The sequence below is a fragment of the Coccinella septempunctata genome, chromosome 2 (assembly GCF_907165205.1).
Source record: "Coccinella septempunctata chromosome 2, icCocSept1.1, whole genome shotgun sequence".
Classification (NCBI taxonomy): domain Eukaryota; kingdom Metazoa; phylum Arthropoda; class Insecta; order Coleoptera; family Coccinellidae; genus Coccinella; species Coccinella septempunctata.
Genome location: NC_058190.1, coordinates 54,574,799 through 54,598,716, shown reverse-complemented (window position 1 = coordinate 54,598,716; position 23,918 = coordinate 54,574,799). Strand labels below are relative to the sequence as shown.

Below are 23,918 nucleotides of genomic sequence, written 5' to 3'. Positions count from 1 at the left end.
CATGTTGAATTTTATTTTCGCCGTGGACATATCAAAAAGCTAGCTATATCTTGAACAAAAAAAAAATATAGCTATATCTTCTTGGTAGACATGTGAAAAAAGGCGAGTTCGATTCTTGTAAAATTTTCTTCTTGGAAATCCTTAGGAAATCAAGTAGGTATGTACCTACATGCGAAAGATGAAATCCAATTATGGATATGGGGTTTTCCGCCATTAGGAAACCTTTTTTCTGAATTACATCGAACTCAAGAATTATTGAGTTCAATGCTGAATTATACCACTATACGCAGAGACAAACCTCTGTCTCTGCACCATATTTGGACTGAGCACAAAAATCGAAATCATTTCAAAACTTACACAAGATCCGCCAAAATCAACAGTTATACTCCCGTTACAGTCAGAAGGCTGTGCCTCCACAGTCCATTAGGATGGAGGCAGAGATATATTCTATCATAGCCTACTATATAGAAGTTGGCTAGTTCTAGTAGGCTATGATTCTACATCTCTGGATGGAGGGTACCACGGATACTCAAACATTCGCGGGAAGACTGGGAGGATACCCTTAAAGAGGAGTTAATCTTGGAGTTTGGTTTGATCGTTGAAGTATACTTCAATCAACGCTTTATAAAAGATTATAGAGTTAGGTTACTGTAAAATTGCGCTTTATCAAAAATATATGGAGGGTACCCATATTAGTGATCTGTGGTACCCATTGAACTAAAGAAAGAAATGGAAGGGACCCGCAGTTCATCAAATCGGTCGAAAGTGTGTCCAATTGGAAAGAGATCTAAAAGTGTTCAGAATGCTAAAACTCACGATTAATATTCGCTTTGAAACTCTTTAGTTCAATGGTGGGGTGGTACCCATCCTCCATACAAAGATACAACGGGAACCACAGATTACAGAGAATCGAGGAAACGAGGATTCTACCTAAGAGGAAGAGTTCCTCTGATTCCAACCTCGCATAGAATAGAAACCTGTTAGGGTCCATCTAAACTCGTATAAAAGTACGTTAGATGTCTCTAGGGTAAACTGTATAGTAAACTCTTCAAAATGGTACGAATAGTAAGTTGACGCCGTGGCTTATACATGTTTTTACCCTGTTTTTATTATTTTTGAAAGAAAAACTTTGAAAGTGTCTTATTTGGAAATATTTCAATCGTAGAAATTCTCGATAGAAAATGGTGAGTGTGCTTTGATTGCAGTTACTTACTACAAATAAGAATCACTACATACTCTGTCAAATGTCAAGGAGAGGTTAAGAATAAAAGAAATAGTAGGCTTTTTTAGATAAATAAATAAATAAATTTATGTGGGATATTTCTTCTAGGACTCTAATACCAAAACAAAAATCCAAGCGCAACGAAATGGTGACAACTCAGAGGAGGTAAGTCCACTCTACAAGTAGGAAGTAGGTATTAATTTGTTTTCAGGTCTACATCCTATCATTACTTGAAAATATCTATTTTTAAACTGCTTTACTGAAGTCTCTATGTTGTAATAATAAAAACATAAACCCCCTAAATTTACATTTAGAAATATTTGAATCCTAAAAATGAATAAGTAGCATCCGTCACGGCCATCTTCCGAATAGACTTTTTCTCCAATTTTACTAGTACATACCTAATTTCATTAGGTAGATATCAAGATGCTTAGTTTTTGGATTAAACCAAATTATTAAAAATTACATAGTGAAATATAACAAATGAAATTGTTAGTGAAGTTGATGATCCTCAAAATATATAAATTTTCCAAAATTACTTGGTGGAAAAAAGTATCTAGTTGAGCCAAATTCGATACCCAATGAAAATTTAAATTTGATCTGATAGTATGAGTTAATTGAGCTTGAACAAGGATGAGACTGAGGGCGTTTTCAAAATTCCGGGTTCGAATCTAGTCAGAGATAAAAAGTTTTGAGTTCAAACAATGAAATAGTCCTCTGTCTTAAAACAATATGCGGAATCGTAATAATTTTTTCATAATCAGTAATTGAAAATAAGTGATGAGCTCTGCTTTGAAAACATTGCGATTTTATAAATAGGTTTTTTTTACCTCTATTTTCAAGAAGCGTTAAGACTGATTATGAAACTTGCTGTGATTCATGTTCATCACAAATTTTCGTTTCTATAGACATCGTGTCGTCTAATTCTGTAAAATCCTCACCATAGTCACCGTGTAAAATTGATTATAATAAGAAGCCGTTACCTAATTGACTTAATAACAGCCGGCTTGATGGTAACGTGAAACTGCACAAGTTGCATTCGATGTTGCCAGTTTTATTGCCTATTTACCACAGACATAATTGTGCTCTATAAATCTATGCTATTTATTTGGAAACGTTTCTTTTTATTCGAAACACCCGATTCATTTCGAATGGATTTCTTCTCCAAGTAGCGAGATATTGTAATAGTCAATAAAAATAATTTCTATGATCAATTCTCAAATTGTATTCAGAAACCGAATTTTGATAGTTGTAACTAAACTTCAAGTAATGTAAATAAATTCGATGATTTTAGTTTTGTAAATTAGAATGATAAGAATAAATAACATTTATTTTCACTACAAGTTTTACAAACCAATACATATGTGTTTCATCAAAATAGTATCTTCATGCTATTTTTAACAGCGGTTCATGAAACTAGTAGTAGTGAAAATTGTCTTATTTGATCATCATACGTTATATGTAGGTACATATTTTCATCAATGGAGCTTATCTATCCAATATTAGTACACTAGAAACTGCTGAATATTCAATGTCTATTCTCGGCCATTGTCGGGCATAAAACTGTGAATAAAAAAGTCAATGATCAAAAATGAGGAATGAAATCAGCAAATCGTTCAGATCGAAGCTAAAATGTAGTGAAAATCAGCCAGATCCGACAACGTTAGCGTATAAACGGACGAGTGGGAGGACCACAAGGTGGATAGTGAGATATCGCACGCTTTCGGCATACATTTTACCGAGCAATTGTCTGTCTACGAAAGGTTTTTTTTTTATTCCTAAACATCTTTAACTTCTTTTTTCCGACATTCCTGCTATACGCATAGACAGGTTAGGTCAGTTTAGAACGTGCCGCCACTGTGTTTTATTATCGCGATTTCGGAATTTTGTTTATATTGTTGTGTCCAGTGTGTTATTATTATTTTCGAATCGTCACTCCACAAGGTCTCCTCGATTGCATGTTGTGTTGAATATTTTCTCTTGTTGGCCGATTTCGGAGAAATGCAGAAAATTCTGTAATTATTTGCGGCGCTGTTGAAATTATTGAGGATAATATGTGAATCATCTGTTGCTACAGTTTATTTTGGATTTTGCATTACTTTATAAGGAGTTCAACGTATAGTTATGGTTAATTGACAGTTATGGCTCTCGGAGGTATCTTCAGAAGACGGAAAAGAAGTACTGTGGATGGGGTAGGTATTTATTCTACAAAGATTGGGCAATTTTTTCTAGTTCATTAGTGAATGAATCACCTGCTATTATGAGTCCAGCATTGCAATTTTTGTAATCTTATCCTTTTCGAAATATTCAAATTTTGACCGTCTTTCCGTCAAGCTTTGTAAATAAATCGAAATCTTACTAATTTTTTTCGATGATCCGTTATTTTTTATATACCAGAAATAAAAATACTATTTTTATGCAGCAGATAAAGATATAAAGATTCATTCAATTCAAAAACATTTTCAAGAACACCATGTTTGGACATTCTTCGATGGCTTCTTTTGAGGAATGGAAAATATAATTCTTCATCGAATAGTGTTATTTCATGGGCAGAAATTATTGAAATATTCTCTTTGTTTTTCAATCACTGCTAGTCTTGTCACTTGTCAGTATACAGCCCTAATATTCAATAAATTGCATTGCGTCCAGAAAATTACGTCAACACAAAATTATTCTAGGGCTTTAGCAGCATCCGGACTGCTTTTCTGGGTGCAATTCTAGATTAATCTTTTGTACGCTTCCAGCACTCGATATTTTCGAAAAGAAGAGTCCACTTCAATTATTTTGTGTCGGGGAATAAACCCCATTTTACAGTACTTAATTGTTTCTTGCATGCATCGAGATGCATAGAATGATGTTCTATCATCGAGACAACACAATAAATGAGGATTTACAAAACATATGCTTGATGGAAGGACAAGTGTTATTCAAAATTGTTATTTTTCTAAAACGAATGGATTGAATGGAAATAAAACTTTGATGGATTCATGATAGAAAAGCCTTTCGAATGAAACATTATTTACCCTATCTATGGATTGGTTATTTTCCTTCAACAAGCGTAGTCGATTTCAAGATTTGCAACTTATGGTATAGTAATATTGAATTTTTTCAATGAAAAACGATAATACTTGTACATATTCAAAATTATACATATAGATTGAACGGTTTTTAATTCAGAAAGTTATTTTCGACAAAACACATTTTTGAAAACTCCACCAGATATATACTTAATTAATTTATTGTACCTAGGTCTCCTAGAAATGACCGAGTTTATATTTAAAATTGTTGTTGAATTTAATTTTGGACAAACCGAATGTAGGTAGTGCTGAATTCAAATATTATTTTTCAATGGAAAAATTCAATACGGTTGCTACAAGAGAAAGATATGTTGAAAGTCGTATCTTGAAATTTAGGAATTTGGTGAAAAATACATAGTTATGATTTCGCCCAATGAAGATTTCAAAATTTCGTTGAAATCGTTTAAAGGAAGAAAAAAGATATAAATCATTTTGGAATGTCATATATAGTGCCTATTCATTTTCGATATCATATGATAAATTCAGAAGAAGAAGTTTGGGAGACAGGTGGTAGTGGTGAGGAATAGAATTTGTCACCACCAGTATATGGATCGATTTTAAACATGGATATGTTTTATAAATCCAAGTAGGATTATATAAGAACAAAGGTGAAATGGAGTTCTTTTACAAGAAACGTAAAAATTAATTAAACGCGCACTGTGTTAAGGGCGGTCACGTGCCGTTCCGGCATTTAGGTACGGCGTAAGAAGATGAATTTCACGTTCTGACGGACGGTGAGAACTCGGCGTGGACATCTATGTCCCGACCTTATTGCGTAGTTTATTATTGATTGACCGCTGGTTGTGATAATAATAAACCTCCTAATGAGTGAAAAGGGAGGAGATTATCCAATTTGTACCTACTTCATCTCACCGCGATAGCGAGATCGTTTTTCTCCAATGTATGTGTCTGAAGACCTAAGAAAGGAGCCAATTTAGATAGTTGTATTGTTCCCCTTTAGATTTAAGTTCTTAGTAACGCTGTATGAACCCAAGGAGCTCAGACATCTCCCAGTGGATATATGTATAAACTGCTCGATACATAACTAAGCAATGAGTAGGACTCATTGATGGAATATTCATTGTCAAATTCAATTCGTCCGTACCTCAAAGGAATTTCATCTCAGAAACTAGTTGAAAAGTCGGGGTATTAATAATGGCTCAAAATTCACAAAAAAAAAATTATCTCCATCTGCCAACTGACGCTTAAATTTTGTACGAACCTTCGAAATGTTATTTTCCCACAATTCCCACTATTATTAGTCAACTCGACCGGATCAGAATTTTTTTAAAAATGTATTGGGAATGATTCCCTCATGAAAAATTTCCAATTCTTGTATTGTAACTTCTCACATACATATTTCTTATAAGAAATGTCAAAACATAATGTATCTTGATGGAATATCAAAAAATATCTACATGTATGCATATGCTTTCAGGCGAAAACAAATTCCTTAGCTACTGGACCTCCGCCTCCAACACCATTAAACAAGACTAAACAAACAAGTGGAACTGTTCAAGGACCTATCATTAAAAAAGATAAACGCCACTCGAGTTCCAGATTCAACATTAGCAAAAATTGTGAATTGGAGGTTCTTCCTAATTTGAAGGGTGAGTATCGTTATTTACATATTTTTTTCGATAAATTAATGCAATATTTATTTCGAAAATTGATTAATTACATCAAAAAATTCTTTACAGAATTTTCTAAATTTATAAAGTTTATACTACATAGGTAGATATATGTATGTATGTATGTATGTGTTAAACCATGTTAAAACAATAATTGTCAAATTAAAAAATTCCTCAGCAGTTTCCACAGAGAATTTGACGGTGTATTATTTGATCCAACTTGAATCGAGGTATGCCGTGGGCACATTTTGCCAGTTGGAATAAAATAAACCGAATCGAAGAAGGTCTGGTTAGGTGAACGTGTTTATCATTCATTGTTATCAATACAATGCCTATATTATCATGTAGGAAGATTCGTGTCCCACGTCAATCGTATAACAACTATGTAGATACCATCGCGACGGTGGCGTCGACGACGCCGAAATGCGCCCGCGTCCTGGACGTTCCTTCGATCCATAATCGCCGCCTCCATTCTTTTGTAGTAGCGTCCAGAAATCTATCGCATCGACGTCGGTAGGACGTCGTCGTTTGAACGTCTTGAATAAAAGAGAGGCAATAATTGTTTTCAAACGAATCAAAGTGTCGTTTGTGTGAATGTCGTCGGGTTTGGAGGTATCGGTGCTGTCGGAGGGTGCCGGAAGAATTACTGCTTGCGAATATGGTTCATTCAACTTTTGCGCAAGGTCATGTCTCGGGTGGCGGCCTCGGACTCAGGGATTCCCTAGGCATTCCTAAATCACCATCCTTCCACAGTGGCCTGGATCTGGTGGCATCAGCCAGCGTGGACTCGCTAAAAACTCTTCAGTTGAACGCTTCCTCTCAGCAACAACTGAATTATTGGGGGACGGAAACCCGAGAGGTTAGAGAGAGCAGGTTTATCTAAGCTGACCAATCTCGTCTCTTTTTTCCTCTAATCCATCACATCATCATCTTTCGTTCTTTTCTTTCTAACTCTAAGATCAAGTGTAATGACAAACCAAAAAACATCCAGCTTGGTATCAATTTTATTATGGGTTATATGTCTATCCTCAACTTCTCTACTTACTTAGTTTTTTGGACTTCATTTAAATATTATTTTAGTCCTAGATTTTTGCACAAGTTCATCATTCACATTAGATTCAGGACGTACCTAAATATTTGAAATTATTCTCGATTAATAACATACCCTGGTAAAAATTATGTTGAAGAATGAACATTTTGAATTGCATATTTTCAACAATAAAATGTTCATTTAACAGGACAATCATAGCCAGATTATGGCGAATATTGGCAATATTATTTTTAATGCTAGAATTCGGCTAAACATTCAGATCCGTATTATTATGTTTATACAGAACTATGCATTATCTCGAATCTTTTTTTTTTGCTTCACATCTTAGCTAACCTCTCGGGTTTCAACTTAACAGGTACAGGGGCAATTCCTCAAGATGACTTCTTTAGACGGAAGCGCGAACGGTAGTGGTTTTTACGGAAAAGACTGTAACGGTTTCGCGAAAATAATGGATGTGACCGGTAAAAACGGCTTGGTTTCGTTCGGAACCCTTCAGCGAAACAAGAACGTTAATGCAGTGATGATACTACAGTCTATCGGACCTTTACCATCTTTACAAGGTAACTTGAAGATCTCAGAAAATCTTCTCTAGTGAATTTTGCATCAGAATTGTACAAAAACATACCTGGCAAATATTTTGAGGAGGTCTTTAATTTTCTTCACAATCTTCAAAGCGGAAATCACTACAAACTTCAGAATTTCAAGAGGCTGCATAAAATTCGTTAATTTGGTAATTTTTGCAGATGCTTCTCCTTCTGACAGAGAGGAACTATTAATTCAGAAGTTACGTCAATGTTGTGTCCTCTTTGACTTTGTCACAGATCCTCTATCTGACCTAAAATGGAAAGAAGTTAAACGGACAGCCCTCCAGGAGATGGTTGAATATGTGACACAACAAAAGGGCGTTATAACAGAGGCTATATATCCTGAAGCTGTCCATATGGTCAGTATGTCATATTCAAACATTTATATCTAATGAAAGTTTTGTTGACATTCTCATCCTTATTCAATTTAGAGATTATGTAAGTAAACAGTCAAAGAATGCCTAATATTATATGTATACCTATTTTCAATATGTATACAGCTAGTTTCTAAAAGTGCATCAAAAATAGTAAAAATTTCAATCATTTTCGACAAACTATCATTTCATTATATGTTAGTATAAGGGAGGCGCTCAAGATGTAGATAAGATACTAGGAAGCTCTAGGTTCTTTATATTTCAAGATGGAATTCTGTTGAGTGAACCATTGAAAGAAATTAAATTGAAATAATTTAAACTGAAAACTTTTTTCAGTTTGCTGTGAATCTTTTTCGTACTCTGCCTCCTTCATCTAATCCAAATGGGGCTGAGTTTGACCCTGAAGAAGATGAGCCCACTCTGGAGGCTGCTTGGCCCCATCTTCAACTTGTTTATGAACTATTTCTGAGAGTCCTAGAGGCACAAGACTTTCAACCAAACGTAGCTAAAAGGTAATTTAGCCAAGTGATTCAGGTTTCAACCCTAACCTATCAATTTGTATCTTAATTTTATGTTGTTGCCCACCAACTTAACAAAATATATAATACATTTACATAATGAAAAGAATTAGTTCTTCACTGATGAAAAAAATTTTTCAGGTATATTGACCAAAAGTTTGTTCTTCAGTTACTAGAACTGTTTGACTCTGAAGATCCAAGAGAAAGAGATTTACTCAAAACTACCTTACACAGGATCTATGGTAAATTTCTAGGACTGAGAGCTTTCATAAGAAAACAAATTAACAATATTTTCTATCGATTCATATATGAGACTGAGCATCACAATGGTATAGCAGAACTGCTAGAAATCTTGGGTTCAATTATTAACGGTTTTGCTTTACCTCTAAAAGACGAACATAAGGTAAGATATGCTCAGGTAGCATTCAAATCCTATGAAATTTATTATAACGAAAGGGGGGAGGTCGAAAGGAAGCTTGTTTTTCAAACTTGAGACATAGAGGGGTGGCTAGACTATCTGGTGACCCTTGAATTAACATGCAACTTGCAAAATGACTGTTCATTTTAATGTTTCATCGTTATGGTCATTACAGATGAATGGAATTTCAAAACCGCGTTAAATAAAATTGTTAGTGTTGCTTGAAGAAATACAGATAAATATTTTTATGTGTATTAAAGAGGGAGCAAATAATTTCATTTTCTGTGAATTGGCGCTCTTCTTTTCTGACATAGTGTTATTTTGAGATAGGATCACTGCATGGTACACTATATAGGTGTAAATGATTGTTTAAGTAATTTCAATTGTTAATTTTGAACATCTATAGGTTTTTCTGTTACGAGTACTAATGCCATTGCACAAGGTGAAATCACTGTCAGTGTATCATCCACAGCTGGCCTACTGTGTGGTCCAGTTCTTGGAAAAAGATCCATCGTTGACCCAACCAGTCATTCGTTGTTTACTTAAATACTGGCCTAAAACACATAGCCCTAAAGAAGTTATGTTTTTAAATGAACTAGAGGAAATATTGGATGTGATTGAACCCGCGGAATTTCAAAAGGTATTCAGATTGGATCAGAAATGTTTGTTTGAAACATAAGAGAATATTTCTCATTGTAGGTGATGGTTCCTTTATTCAGACAGCTCGCCAAGTGTGTCAGTTCGCCGCATTTTCAAGTAGCAGAACGTGCACTCTACTACTGGAACAACGAATACGTCATGTCCTTGGTTTCAGAAAATGCAGCTGAAATCTTACCTCTTATGTTCCATAGTCTGTACAAAAATTCTAAGACTCACTGGAACAAAACCATCCATGGATTAATCTATAATGCTCTGAAGCTTTTCATGGAAATGAACCAAAAACTATTCGATGAATGCACACAACAATATAGACAAGAGAGACAGAAGTGAGTATGAAATTCATTTCCTTCAATCTTGCCTGTAGAAAAATCATTTGAAGGAATTTCTTCCGTCTTTATCTAGCGTTACAATCTATGCTATTTTTAAAGGGAAAGAGAGCGGCAACATCAAAGACAGGAATTATGGGGCCGAGTGGAAAACCTCGCCGCTTCAAGACCAGAATATGAACAACTGAGAAATGAGCTCCAAAACTTGAACATCAACAATGTTATAACTAGTCCAGATCAAGATGATGAGGTGCATTTGGAAAATATGGAACAAGAGGCCATAGATGTGAGTGCATCCAAGTTGTCATTAATCATTCAAAAGAATGAATGAATAGTCTGAAAAAAATCGTTGAAAACAGTCTATTATAAATGAATATGTTGTGAAATAATATCTTGATATAGGTTAAAAGAGGTGGACGTAACCTGACCAGACCGTTAGTACGTCGTAAATCAGAACTACCTGTTGACCAAACAACAATGAAGGCTTTGAACGATCACAAAAGAGCTGATGAGTATCTCACAACACCACCAGATGTTAATAAGTGCTAGTTACCATTCATTATTTTTTTTTGCTGGTTTCTGTTAATCAAAAAAACAATAATTCTAAAGGACGCTTGCTGAAATGGCACATAATGAAAATTTCAAGATTCTGGAAAAGAGCGTAGTGCCAATGTTGAACATATACATATATATATATATATTTATATTATGCACACTTGTTTTTTCTTTCGTTGTTGAATATGTGATGGGTGGGATATCATTCCCTTCTAATTGACAGGCAGTTTTTTCAAATTTTATATCATTCCTGTGGTGCTCTGTTTCATTACATGTTAGGATATTTGATTTTTCATGCATCTGCACCATCACCAGATTCTTCAACTCAAAATTATATTGTTATGAAATTTACACCATTCGATAGATTATTAAACAAGTTTCTGATGAAGGATAAAACTAGCTCTTTCATGGTTGAGATAATTGTCAAAAAATATCAATGAATAAGATCAATAACAGCATTAAGATAAACAACATTACAAGTGCCAACGATTAAGTGAAATAAAAAAATTTCTGACTGAATTGAGAATATTTGTCCTTTTTTAAATTCTGTGAGGAAGAATAAAATTTTATTTTATACTTTAAAAAAGATCACTGTAGTAAAGTATACATGAATAAGTTTTGTTCTCATCTTTCTAAATATACACTATGTCTATTGGAAATTTTGTCTTTTATTTTTCCTTTTTATTACTAGGAAGTCGAATATTACCTAATATTTAAAGATCTTCTAAGCTAAATTGTGATCAATTTGTTAAAGAGATACGGCCATTATGAAAGTCAAACTATAAAATAAATACCACCTAAAGACAAAACTCTCCTAATCCAATATTAAAAGCTTCTCTTTTTTTCACTTGAATCTATCGAATGGAGAAAAATTTCCTCTATTGAATGAATATTCTATCCTGAAATATCAGCCAATTTTTTATAGTAAAATATTCAAGTGCAGATTATTTTCGTCTCAGCATCGTTATGAGAGGCTGAGTTTACATAAATATTGTATTATTTAATAGAGTTTTGAAATTTTAAACATCTTTTACGCATTATTTGGTTACTCAGATGCTAACTATTCAAGATTCTATATGAAATATTCCTGAATTCTTTCTGAGCTTGCTCTACAAGAAAAGGTATTCTCATTGGTCATCTATGAATTTATATTAGCATTATTTATCTTTACACTGATGGTTTTCATAGTTTTTAGTCAGAGGCCTTTAATCAAAGTAAGGGATGTTTTTGTATTACTAGCTTATCAGAAACCAAATATTTAGTGTAGTTTTTTATGAATATTGGTTCTACTCACAAGTCAAGATGTCCTAGAAATACAATGTTTTAGTTATTTTATTCAATTGAAATATATGTTCATCCAAACAAGTTATATGAATTTCTATAGTAATATTTGGGTAGTCTAACAATGATTTTCAGCACAAAAATTCAGTTGGAGGATTAGTCCAACATGAATGAGCAAATAAGTGGTTATTCTATATGCTATATGTTGAAATTAGCCATGTGTTAACAAAATTAAGGGCATGTTTAATGCATAAAGGTGCGTTAATTTTAGCCTAACTCAATATAAGTTCAATTAATTCTTACAGAATAACTATATACATATGTTGAAAAGTGCAAAAAATAACAAATTGGCATACCTACAGCTTACAGAATAACCACCATACTCTACTTATTCCCAGTAAGTCTAATTATCATCAATAGACCTTGGAGAAATGTTTTTTTTATTCAACTCAAAATCGAATTTTGAATAAAATATATTCAAATGCTCAATGTATATTTTCAAACAAAATTTATGTTAATTTTTCATTATAATCATCATACAAAATTACTATATTGTAATATAATCAAAATTAATGTAATTCAGCTTTAAAATAAAAAAAACAAATTTAACTTGTGGAATAATTGAAATTTAAAAGAAATATTGCAAGTTCATGGCCAAAATATTACGAGTTTAATATTTTTAAATTTTATTTTTCATTCAGGCTTTCAGCATTTACAATAAAATCTAGAAAAAAAATTCCCATTGTTTAGTAAGGTTTTCCATAACTGTACTTTTCAATAATTAGACTAAGGTGATGATTTCTATTAAAAACTGTAAAATGATGAGGGATAATGTATATACAAAACATAGGTAATTGAAGAAATTGTGTTTTCAAATAGTATTTTTTTAAGTGTACAGCTTTGCTTTTTGAAATTTATTGGAAATAAATTATTATACCCATAGAGATTTTCATTTTGTAGAAAACATTCATTTTTAAATAAATTTTTACTTTGTATACACATACAAACAAACAGAATATCCACCACTGCAAAGTTTCTGATTTATGGCACAATAATGAGATACCTTACCTACCTTAAATCTAATGAGTGACAAGATGTTGCGGGTCTTTAGTTGAATTGTGATTTACAGTGCCAAATATCGCAGCTGATTTTTTTTTATATTAAAAAAAAATCCAAATTCAAACAAGTCATAGGGTGGCCAATCAAGAAATTATAATTTTCAGCTTCACATTCGTGATGTAACATAATCTTCTCGTGTAGCTGCAAGGTATTCAGAACAGAGATCTTGAATAACTTCTTCACTTTCATCCAATTCATTCAAGTTATCTTGAAACATTTCTTCTTTTTTGAATTGATCCAAAAATGCTTCTCGTTTCCTCAATTTATGATATTGCCCTAATACTCTGTTGAATAAACTACTGATATTTGTATGATTAGCCAACATGAGACCAGAAACCTTGTAAGGAGTCTTGACGTAAGGGGATTTTTTTGAAATTGCTACATTCACACTTGCAGGTCCCCAGGGAATGAATGGAGCCAACTTTCGTTCCCGTATCCTCTGTATGGATTTGTGTACTTGAGTTGGATCAACCTCGCCTATAAAGAAATTTATTTGAATCAATTCAATGGATACCCAAATGAGAAATCATTCATAATCAAAGGAGCATTCTATTACCTTGAATTATATTCAGAATGGAAATATAGCAATGCTGGGCATTCTTATCTGGATTGGTTGATACCATCATATTTTTAGGCTGTAGAAGTCTTTTCATAACATCTAGAACTGTTGTTTTGCCAACACTTCTTTCATCCTGATCTGAAGTTAACGGAGTGAAACCAGTCATTAAAAAGTGTAGTCTTGGCGTGGGAATTAAAGGGGCGAGAATTCCCATTAGATCATTATTCATATATGAAGGGTATCGCAGGGTAGCTGTACTAACTGTCATTATTGTGCTTACCAGGCTGTTAATTTGGGCAAAAGAAGGATTTTGAATACATAGTCTCTCTGTAGCAATCCTATTCAAGGCAGTGTTGTCTAAAACTACAACAGAATCTGCAGACTCTGTGAGACGCCTCAATGTAAGTAAAGAATTATAAGGTTGAACGACAACATCACTTATTTCATCTAAATTAGGAAATACACTATAGGTCTGAACTAGCTTTTTAGGAAATCTATCAGAGAGTTTTTCAAGAATATTAGAACCCAAACCACTTCCTGTGCCTCCTGCTATAGAGTGACATACAACAAAACCTTCTAAACTATCACTTCCATCTGCTTCCCGATCTATAATATCGAAAATTTCTTCATTCAATTTTTCACCCTGACCGTATCCGGCTGCCCAATTGTTGCCAGCGCCCCCACCGTTTTTTGATAGGAAAATGTTTTCATGATTATACAATTTTGAATAGGGTGTATTCAAAATTGTATTTATGACCCTAGGCTCTAAATCTACCAGAACGGCCCGAGGTTTATAATGCTCATCATCAGTTTGGTAGAAAAACACATCCTTTCTATCTATTCCTTCAGTAGAATATTCTCCAAGAATACCTTCTGGACTTATTGCATGTTCCGCACATAATCTTTTCCAAAACTCAAATCCAATTTGATTTCCACATTGACCCAGTTGTAGAGTTATCATTTCACAAGGCATTTTTGCTAATGTAAAATATAAAAATAAAGGTAAAAAAAGTTTTTTCTTATCTAACGAACTTCAAGCATATATATATATATATTTAAAATTTCGTGCATAGATGAATATTGTAAACACAGAACACTGAAGATTTTTCGATTTTCTATCAAAGATTCCTCTTTGTTTCTATGTACCAATCAGTTTTTGAGCAAAGACTTCTTTGCCAAAGACCAGAAGAGGTCCTGTTACAAGTGTTCTGTGCTTGTTACTCTTTGGTCCTACGCTGACATAACACGTCGTTTTCCATTATTTTTTTAAGGATGAATACGAGTTCAATAAACTGAACATTGACTTAAAATGTATATTTGAATTTAGCTCCTTAATGGTTCGAAAAACACAAAGTGGAAAATCCCCTAAAAAATCTAGAAAAGTTGACCCTGAATCAGATAAAGATGTTATGTATATGACTTATGGGGACTCGTCTGTTCATAAAAGGAATCTGTGTATTGTTTCGTTTCCCATTATTTTTCTTTTCAGTATATTGAGAGCATTATTGTACCAAATTTTCGTTATACTTCGATTTCTCTACTGTCGTTCGTCGAGCTATTTAATTAAGCCACGTAAATTGCAGAATGGAAATATAGAAAGTAGTTGTGCTATTGAAGAAATTCAAATGTCACATAATATACAAAAAAATTCAGGTCCTGGTCCAGGGGACCCTCTGCTAGCCAAGCAGAAACATCATCATAGAAGAGCATTTGAGTATATTTCTAGAGCCCTTAAAATAGATGAAGAAAATGAAGGTAGTTTTTCCCAATTTGATAGATATAATTTATATGAGTATTATTTAAGGTCAAAAAGAAACTGCCATCGAATTATATAAGAAAGGAATTACAGAACTCGAATTGGGTATTGCGGTACACTGCTGGGGAGGAAGAGGTGAAGTTTGGGAAAGGGCTCAAAGACTCCATGAAAAAATGAAAACTAATTTGTCCATGGCAAAAGATAGACTCCAATTTTTAGGTAAATTTTGATTCCTTCACTTAAATATGGGATGAAAAATTTTATTTTTTCATAAAAGCACTTTTATTTTTTCAATCCTTATTATGAGAAAAATGTTTTGAATTTGTCATATTGATTTAAACATTAACTTTCATTTGTAGAAAGCATGGGTAAATTACAGCAATTGAGTGTAGAACATGATCAATCATTAGTCACCACCCATATCCCAACTTTAAAACCTAATATCACAAAAACAGGTATATGCATAGTTTTTTATTTTGTTTTACATAATACAGAAAGCTTCATCAAGATTACTTAATTTTGTTAGTTTTTTTGGTTGTTCTCAAAAAAGTTGATTTTATAACAGCATCTGGGAAGAAATTAACTGTAGCTACTAGAAGACCTGGTAATTCACCTTTGTCTAAAAGCCAGACATTGCCAAGATCAATGGGTTCCCGCACAACACCTGTACAGCCAGTTCGTCCTTTTAATAAGCCAACACAGACTCCACCTGCAATTAAGAAGCAGTTATCTGTTCCTGGAAGTGGATCTCCAGCCAGAAAATTCTTAGCTAGTCAAGGTAAATGTCAATAGAATATAAATAATAATAATGAATTTTCTTTATATCATCATTATTGTAAATAATGGCTTCTTATCCCAAAATATTATTTGTTTATCACAGAATAAAAAAATTATCTCCAGGTACCAGTAAGCAAACTTGTCGAGGCAAGTCTCCATCTCAACTGAAAGGAGTAGATCCAAAATTGGCTCAAAGTATTTTGGATGAAATAGTGGAAGGAGGTCCAGCTGTTCAATGGGATGACATAGTGGGTCAAGAAACTGCCAAGCAAGCTCTTCAGGAAATGGTTATTTTACCCTCCCTTCGTCCAGAACTCTTTACAGGACTGAGAACACCCGCAAGGGGGTTACTTCTGTTTGGGCCCCCTGGAAATGGCAAGACTTTATTAGCAAGAGCGGTAGCAACAGAATGTCAAGTGAGGCTATACACATTTCGGCTCATTATTTATTTACATCCAACCGTAGTTGATTCAAGAACTACTTTTATATCAAGTTCCTTTGTTGTATTTTACAAAATAACGGGATATAAGCAAGCATTCTTTGAATCTGAATGTTATTGCTACCTGATTAGTGGGATTTTCTGATTAGGATTTTAGAAAAAATCAGCATAATTACTTATCGTTTATTCATCTGGGAGCATAAATAATGAATGAGCTCACCTGATTATGAGCAACCTTTCTCATGAGAAAAATTTCAGGCAACATTCTTCTCAATAAGTGCCGCAAGTTTAACATCAAAATATGTTGGTGATGGAGAAAAAATGGTTAGAGCGTTATTTGTTATTGCAAGGGAGTTGCAGCCTTCAATAATTTTCATTGATGAAGTTGATTCTTTGCTTTCTGAACGCACCAATAATGAACATGAAGCAAGCAGAAGGTTGAAAACAGAATTCCTTGTTGAGTTTGATGGATTACCATCTAACCAAGAAAGTGAGAAGGTGAATAAAAAATTGTTTATATAAATATATTAGTTAATAAGATTAGTCCTCATATTTTTGGTCTACTATTGCCTATAAAACAAAATTTAATTCTTGAGATAGCCCTGGTCATGGAGCTTGGTCTGGTTTAATAATTAATTATTTTAAACTGAATTCGATCGACTTTCACCCAATAAGTTTCAGTGTTAACTATACAGCACATTTACTCAATACTCTTACAACGTAATGTTCATGAATATAAATCTTAGTAATATTCTCATGAATCAATAATATGATTGAATCTGAATTTATAGGTTCTTGTGATGGCCGCAACTAATCGACCTCAAGAACTAGATGAAGCAGCTCTTCGTCGATTTCCCAAAAGGGTTTACGTTACACTACCTGACATGGAAACTAGAATGGAGCTATTAAGAAAATTATTGGCTAAACAAGGTTGTTCTTTTACTCAACAAGAGTTGAAAAGGTTGGCTACACTAACAGAAGGATACTCTGGAAGTGATCTCACTGCACTTGCTAAAGATGCTGCTCTGGGACCTATACGAGGTGAACAACAGATTTCAAATATTTTTGCATTTCCTAACATTTCCAACAAAGTTATGTTGTATTTAATAATCAATTCATAAAACATAAAATGATCATTTTTTTAAAGAATTTGAAGATCATAATTTGCAAATATATTGTTTTTTTCTAGAATTGCAACCTGAACAAGTGAAACAGATGGATCCAAGTGCAGTCAGAAGTCTTACGATGAACGACTTCCTGGAATCTTTGAAGCGTATAAGAAAAAGTGTTTCACCTCATAGTTTAGTGGCTTATGAAAAATGGTCATTGCAGTATGGAGATGTCTCTATTTAGAAGTAATACTTTGGTACATTTCAAACTTGTCTTTTATATTATTTGGTCTTGTTTTTTATACTTTGTCTGTGATAATTGATGTAATTGTAAGTGTTTATCATTGCTGCCAAGGATGAGTTTTGAAGGTTATATGGTTTATTCGATACTAAATTATATTCATAGCGATACAACTATGCAAACTGGATATTTTATGTTTGTTAGCTTCTTTAACTATTGAAGCAATACTTGCTATTAATAATTGAATTTCATTACGCTTTTTATTGCTATTATGTAGACTTAGTATCATGGACATTAATATATTCACTTATAACTTACAAAAGTTCGACATCTTTTTCTTTCAACAAAAGAACACCTTTTTATATTAAATATTCTGATACTTCCACAAATGCTTAATACTCATATTATTTGTGTTTTGACTTGGGAAGAAATAAATTATTCCATATTATGTTTTCACCTGTTTGTTTAGGAAATGTAGAAAGAAATGTTGAAAAAATTTTCAATGCCAACTTAATGAATAAAAACTCAGCTTATCTTCAACAGAAACAAGAAAAAACTAATCTATGGAATATTACCAAAGTAGGTATTGAGAAAAATAATGAGCAAAAATCAAAAAGAGTTGATAATTCCTCTTACCTGTAGAAGTAGAGAATAATTTAAGGATGGAGCAGACAAAAAAAGTGGTTTTGAAAAATTTCATATATTAATGATAGTTTGAATCTATGCTATGCTTCCAGAGTTAGATGCTATTTTAGGCCAAAGATCAGCACATTCTTTTGCTACAGGACCTGTTATGGCTGAACCTTTCATTTCTCCTTTGTTGTTTACTATTACTCCGGCATTATCTTCAAAGTAAATGAAAACACCATCCTTCCTTCGGAAGGGTTTTCGCTGTCTTATGACTACAGCAGGCATTACTTTTTTCCTCAGTTCAGGTTTACCCTTTTTTACTGTTGCAACAAGCATATCGCCTGCTCCAGCGGCTGGAAGACGATTAAGTCTTCCACCAATACCTTGTACAGCAATTACATACAAGTTTTTAGCTCCTAGAATAAAAATTTTCATGTAAAACCAACCTCCGACACTACTGTATAATGTTACTAAAATGTAACATACCTGTGTTATCTGCACAATTTATAACTGCACCAACAGGCAGAGCCAAGGAAATCCTGAACTTGGCTCCCCCTGAACCTCCACGTCCTGAAAAACATTTTTACTTTAAATACCTCAAAACTGTAGGTAACAACATGAAATAATAAGAGGAATGCAAATAATTGCGCAATGATATCAGCTCATCAACATAGGCTTTCCAGGATTAATGAGGATGGAAAATTACCTCTCTTCGACATGATCACAACACAAGCTTTTTTACCGGTGGTTTTACCTTACCACAGAACCACATATATATTAGTGTTCTGTGGTTGACACCACAGAATATACAGTTGACACCACAGAACACAAACAAAGAGGACTCTTTGACACTAATATGACACCATAGACTTAATAAAGCGTAGATTAAACGTCACAAAACACTAACATTTGCTGGAAAAAGAGGATCTTTGTTTTATAGACCACATTAGTGAGGTTAGAATCACTCAGTTGGCGGGAGATCCATATTCAAATTTTTTTACATAGGAATCGACTTTAAGATGGAATATCGCTAGCTAGAAGTAAATGTTAATATATAGACATGCAAAATTGGGTGCCGCAATTATTAGAGGTTGTTTCCAAGTACATTTTACATCACAATATACTTTTATATGTCCTAAAATCAAATTTGAACACATAATTATACGGCATATATCCGTATGTCGTAGATCATTTCTGCTATACGTCAATCATGAACCGTAACAAAGAAAATGACATGCTACGCTTGCGCGTTAGAATGATGTCAGCTTCAGAGGTTAGAAACGAAATGAAGCTACGACAAACTTCCATGGATCTTGCTGACCAATTTTATATTGATCCATTATCAAAAAAATATACCATTTTATTACGAAATTTTGTTTTCAACTTGTTAAGAAAGGATCATAGAACACATTCCAAAAGAAATAAATCTTAAGGAATTCGCTAAATTATCCAAAAACAGGCGAGAAGTACGCGGCATTTTTAGTCCCATAAGAAATGCATAGGGAATTCAGGGACCAGATCCACGGATGGATCGCGATTCAAATTTCCCGCCTAACCTCACTAATATGTTCTATATTAGTGTTCTGTGGTTTTACTGGCTCGCAATCGAACTATAAGGCTGTATTCGGGTTCAAATTTCGGACAGTCCGAGAATTGTTCTGGAACTGCGCAGAACTGTTGCGCAGTTCTAGAACTATTCTCGGAGTGTCCGAAATTCGAACCCGAATCATTGAACTAAAGAAGACCCGAATGACCCGAATACAGCTTAGGTTTGTTCGTAGCTTTTCCTACATTGAACTCTAAAAGAACTGGAATGGCATCTCGATGCAGGCAAAGCAGGCAAACTGAGGAAGACTGAAAGGGAAGATGTAGAGCAATCTATCTTTCTCTGCGCTCTGTCAATTGGTTTATAACGATGTAAACAAAAACAACCCGGGGCGTTCAAGTGAGACGACTGCTGCGTCCGATGTCCATTGAACTCCCATAGAGTTCAATGCCGATGTCTGATGCGGTTATTCGATTGGTTGCCGAACCATTAGAAAGAGATGGGTTGCTCTACAGTCTACATTGAACTCTATGGGAACTGGAATGGCTTCGTAGGTAGCAAAATTCGTCGGAAATTGTGACCGAGAGAGAGGGAAGAAGTAGAGCAACCTTTCTCTCTCTAGCGTGTTTTTGTTTACACTCTTATAACCTAAATTTAAATGTCATTTTCGTAGATAAATTTTAAATTACATTGTTTAATGTCTTTTTGTCAGTATTTTAGTAAAAATCATGGTGAAAAATTGTTTAGAAGCCATATACTTCCGATTTACATTCCTAAGAAACTCGAAAAATGTCTATATATCAAGTCAAGTTAGCTGTTGAACAGAATCTCTTGTGCTTTTTCAAAGCTTAAATATAGTTTTTTGGTGAGTGTTTTTTAAGTCTATGTGTTTCCCAGAGTGACCAAAGTGGTTTTTGCAGTAACAAAAAACATTTTGAATAAGAAGAATTTCATAACAACAATGGTCCAGTATTGTGTTGGAAACGGATGCCATAATGCAGGGGACATAAATATAATATAATATTTTTTCTGTGAAGTGTTGGTATCACATAAACCAATCCATCCTGAACAGTTTTACAGAAGTGAGAATCCACAAAAAGAGAGAAGCAGTAAATAATTAGGAATTATGCCTTATGTTTTTCATTTTTTTAGGTTCCCTCTCCGAAAACCTTTTACTTTACAACTTTGGACCAAAGCTACAGGAAGGAAAAATTGGTATCCGTAGAAATACATTTGCAGAAAAAAATTTGCAGTCCCCCACAGGAAACATTTCTTGGCAGTTTGTCAAGGAATTAGAAAAAGTTCAAATGGAGGAAGGTCTAAGGTTGGCTAATTCCCTCTCATCTCAGCATATCAATTATAAAAATAGAATTATGAATGTCAGATTAGCTACTCAAACAATGAGTAACGGGGTAGCAGATGCTATGGAATTTCTTAATAACAAATGTAAGAACTTACAATTCGAAGATAGTGCCGCTACCGTTGAATTCATTAGAAAAATTGATAGAGTGTTTGACATTCTTAATTCTAGAAATCTGTTCCGGAGAGGGTTTAAAGCTCCAATTAGATCTTTTTCCCTGAGGTATGTTGAGGAAATTTTCAGTGAAACTATAGAATATTTAGAATCATTGGAAATTGATGATACCAACATTCTTTTTCACTATCGAAAGACATTCGCTTTAGGATTTATTTCGACCATGAAGAGTGCACTAGGGCTAGTGTAGAATGTTCCATCAATCAAAGTTAATGAATGATGAACTTCATGGGGATCCTCTACTATTCGTCAGAAAATGACTAAATTAATTTTATTTAATAATTGTTAAGCAAATGTAACATTTTTGTCCCAATTATGTTAAATAAAAATATTTCAGCAATTTTGTTCTTTACTTTTTGATATGATTCCTTTTATATATTGAACTATTTGGAATATTTAAAATCTCTCGCACTGACACCAGAGACGACTGTCTCTGCTCCAGAGACAACTCTGTCTTTGCTGACACTTCTTTTCATATGATTCCAAAGCTTTATCCGAGGCTTTTCAGAAGATCATTTCCTATATTCTTGCCTCAAGATTAAACTTAATATTTATATTCAAATTACTCTAAAGCTTCTATTTTATTAATTCATCAAGGCTGCAAGGGTGATTATTAAAAATTTCGTTCCCGAAATTCAGGAAATTATTATTAACATCATAAATCACTAAAAAAAGTGCAAAATTTTTAGAAATTTCGATTAGAATGACAAACTAATGATTAATTATTTTTAGTACGAACCGACTCGTTGAAAGATTTGAACAATTTGGGAAATAGAGAAAGAAGTGGATTTTTCCAATCAGTATCAAACCTTCAAATATTTTCAGTTCGAATAGTTCATTCTTTCATTCCCGCACATTGAAATGTTTACGTTGCTAATAGCAACGGCGTGCGAGAGAGAAAGGTTGCTCTACTTCTTCCCTTTCACTCTTCCTCATTTTGCCTGTATCGCGATGCCATTCCAGTTCCCATAGAGTTCAATGACAGTCTACATCTTCCGTCTCAGTTATACACACTTTTCGTCGTATTTCGGTACCTAAGAGGCCATTCCAGTTCTTGAGAGTTCAATGTTTTCCTACCTCCATGGTTTGTATCGTAGTGGTTTGCAACGGTTGTGAACTGTACAGAGCAAGCGCAATTCCATTTAAGGGTAGCGAAAATCCATTTGCGCTTGCTCTGTACAGTTTACAACCGTTCTGAATCAACGCACTCTGAAATACTGACAGTACCACTGAATAACGAATCAATGGACACTACCAGAGATAACTGTCTCTGGACAGTACTGTTCAGGAATATCGGAACGGACGGGTGATGTGTGGCACAGAACACTAATGTGTGGTCCACAAAAGCCATATTTTCGCGATGAAACCAGAGAGTTGTCTCTACTTCTGAGTATGGAGGGTACCCCCCATACTTCTGAGTGAAGCGACGAAGAGTCTTTAAGCGGCGCTATTTGAGCAAAGATATTAATAGAGAGTTGAAGTGCAGCCATGAACGTAAACGTTAACGTTATAATTGACATCTACGCATGCTCATTCGTCCGTTTTTAACGTTAACGTTAGCGTCAGCTTTACGGCCTACGTAAACTAGCGGTCTCCCACGTATACCTTAAACATCGACGTACGTTAACCGAACGTTAAACGAGTAGCACCGATGACTTGCGAATGGCCGAATTTTGATTGTTAAATGCAATTCTCGATAACCTCAAACTGTCATTGTTTACATTTCCTGTGTATTTTCTCATAATGAACGAAAATTATAGGAAATCAGCAGTGATTTGAAAGTTATCAAAAGGATTAAGTTAAATTACTGTGTTATCAGATTACATTCAGTACATAAGGAAATGGCTGAAACTACACTGCAATTCTGATGTCTCTAACACTTGAGCATTTCATTGATAATAAAATACTTCCAAGCTGAAAATTCTCTTTATTAGGCATATAAATCATTAGAACATCAATATTCCAAATGTTATTCCAGCTGTCGGAGCTCAATATTAGATAAAAGAGAGTTCACGCGAAACGAAAGCAAAATCAAATTGATAGGTTATGTTTAACGTCTGACGTTTCATGATGGCAGCACTTCAACTCAAATTTCATCACAACAAGTAAACGTTATATCTGACGTTATTTCTCACGTTAACGTTTACGTTCAGGCTAACGTATTGTGCACACTTCAACTCTCTAATATCAAAGAGGAAAGAAGGAATCTTTGTTAATATCTTTGTATTCGAGCGACTAAGTCATTACGTCAGTCGTTAAGACACTTAAGAGAAACCTGGAGGTCTCTGGAGAGCGCCTGTGTCATCTTGAGCGGAAGCCGGAAACTCGCGGTTGTTAGATTAATTTCATTCTTCAAAAATACTCGATTTTCTAAAATTCTTGAAATAATTCAAGCAAAAATCTAACACAATTTTTTTGCATGTCTACATCGAAACAAAAATTCACGCGAAATCATTTGGGTACCTCCATGCGAGAAATAGTAGACATTTTTTTTTACTTCTCATTTATATC

At 34.0% G+C, this 23,918-nt stretch overlaps 4 protein-coding genes across 7 annotated transcripts; 2 read left to right on the top strand and 2 right to left on the bottom strand.

Annotated features, from left to right (window-relative positions):
• The first annotated feature begins 1,025 nt into the window (after positions 1-1,025).
• LOC123307969 (serine/threonine-protein phosphatase 2A 56 kDa regulatory subunit gamma isoform-like) lies at positions 1,026-11,785 on the top strand. 3 transcript variants are annotated; one of them, XM_044890482.1, is made up of 10 exons: positions 1,026-1,184; positions 1,331-1,387; positions 5,738-5,909; positions 7,725-7,924; positions 8,276-8,451; positions 8,599-8,860; positions 9,282-9,515; positions 9,575-9,861; positions 9,964-10,147; positions 10,264-11,785. In XM_044890482.1, the coding sequence occupies exons 1-10, from the start codon at positions 1,182-1,184 to the stop codon at positions 10,408-10,410; spliced, it is 1,722 nt and encodes a 573-aa protein (XP_044746417.1). In that variant the 5' UTR covers positions 1,026-1,181; the 3' UTR covers positions 10,411-11,785. The 3 variants fall into 3 exon arrangements, with proteins under 3 accessions (XP_044746417.1, XP_044746418.1, XP_044746416.1); XM_044890483.1 differs by lacking the exons at positions 1,026-1,184; positions 1,331-1,387 and adding an exon at positions 2,944-3,414; XM_044890481.1 differs by lacking the exons at positions 1,026-1,184; positions 1,331-1,387; positions 5,738-5,909 and adding exons at positions 6,512-6,789; positions 7,337-7,541.
• Positions 11,786-12,516: 731 nt separating this feature from the next.
• LOC123307972 (tubulin gamma-1 chain-like) lies at positions 12,517-14,462 on the bottom strand. Its single transcript, XM_044890486.1, has 2 exons — positions 13,373-14,462; positions 12,517-13,293 (listed from the first exon to the last, which is right to left on the bottom strand). The coding sequence occupies exons 1-2, from the start codon at positions 14,346-14,348 to the stop codon at positions 12,923-12,925; spliced, it is 1,347 nt and encodes a 448-aa protein (XP_044746421.1). The 5' UTR covers positions 14,349-14,462; the 3' UTR covers positions 12,517-12,922.
• Positions 14,463-14,557: 95 nt separating this feature from the next.
• LOC123307970 (spastin) lies at positions 14,558-18,019 on the top strand. Of its 2 annotated transcripts, XM_044890484.1 has the most exons (8): positions 14,560-15,130; positions 15,180-15,350; positions 15,491-15,586; positions 15,697-15,909; positions 16,032-16,324; positions 16,606-16,845; positions 17,139-17,388; positions 17,537-18,019. In XM_044890484.1, exons 1-8 carry the CDS (start codon positions 14,710-14,712, stop codon positions 17,698-17,700), a joined length of 1,848 nt encoding a protein of 615 aa, XP_044746419.1. In that variant the 5' UTR covers positions 14,560-14,709; the 3' UTR covers positions 17,701-18,019. The 2 variants fall into 2 exon arrangements, with proteins under 2 accessions (XP_044746420.1, XP_044746419.1); XM_044890485.1 differs by lacking the exon at positions 15,491-15,586 and having other exon boundaries at positions 14,558-15,130.
• A 362-nt stretch (positions 18,020-18,381) lies between these two features.
• LOC123307975 (60S ribosomal protein L23) lies at positions 18,382-19,097 on the bottom strand. Its single transcript, XM_044890490.1, has 3 exons — positions 19,034-19,097; positions 18,814-18,897; positions 18,382-18,743 (listed from the first exon to the last, which is right to left on the bottom strand). The coding sequence occupies exons 1-3, from the start codon at positions 19,044-19,046 to the stop codon at positions 18,418-18,420; spliced, it is 423 nt and encodes a 140-aa protein (XP_044746425.1). The 5' UTR covers positions 19,047-19,097; the 3' UTR covers positions 18,382-18,417.
• Between the last annotated feature and the right edge of the window lie 4,821 nt (positions 19,098-23,918).

What these genes read in the sequence shown, in the direction of transcription:
- LOC123307969 (XM_044890481.1), top strand. Translation starts at nt 6,589, where the DNA reads ATGGTTCATTCAACTTTTGCGCAAGGTCATGTCTCGGGTGGCGGCCTC. An exon ending in ATCCTGAAGCTGTCCATATG is followed by an intron (nt 7,925 to 8,275) that starts GTCAGTATGTCA and finishes AACTTTTTTCAG; the next exon opens with TTTGCTGTGAATCTTTTTCG. An exon ending in CAACCAAACGTAGCTAAAAG is followed by an intron (nt 8,452 to 8,598) that starts GTAATTTAGCCA and finishes AAAATTTTTCAG; the next exon opens with GTATATTGACCAAAAGTTTG.
- LOC123307972 (XM_044890486.1), bottom strand. Translation starts at nt 14,348, where the DNA reads ATGCCTTGTGAAATGATAACTCTACAACTGGGTCAATGTGGAAATCAA. An exon ending in CATTCTGAATATAATTCAAG is followed by an intron (nt 13,294 to 13,372) that starts GTAATAGAATGC and finishes ATTTCTTTATAG; the next exon opens with GCGAGGTTGATCCAACTCAA.
- LOC123307970 (XM_044890484.1), top strand. Translation starts at nt 14,710, where the DNA reads ATGGTTCGAAAAACACAAAGTGGAAAATCCCCTAAAAAATCTAGAAAA. An exon ending in AGATAGACTCCAATTTTTAG is followed by an intron (nt 15,351 to 15,490) that starts GTAAATTTTGAT and finishes TTTCATTTGTAG; the next exon opens with AAAGCATGGGTAAATTACAG. An exon ending in CGGTAGCAACAGAATGTCAA is followed by an intron (nt 16,325 to 16,605) that starts GTGAGGCTATAC and finishes GAAAAATTTCAG; the next exon opens with GCAACATTCTTCTCAATAAG.
- LOC123307975 (XM_044890490.1), bottom strand. An exon ending in AAATTGTGCAGATAACACAG is followed by an intron (nt 18,744 to 18,813) that starts GTATGTTACATT and finishes TTTTTATTCTAG; the next exon opens with GAGCTAAAAACTTGTATGTA.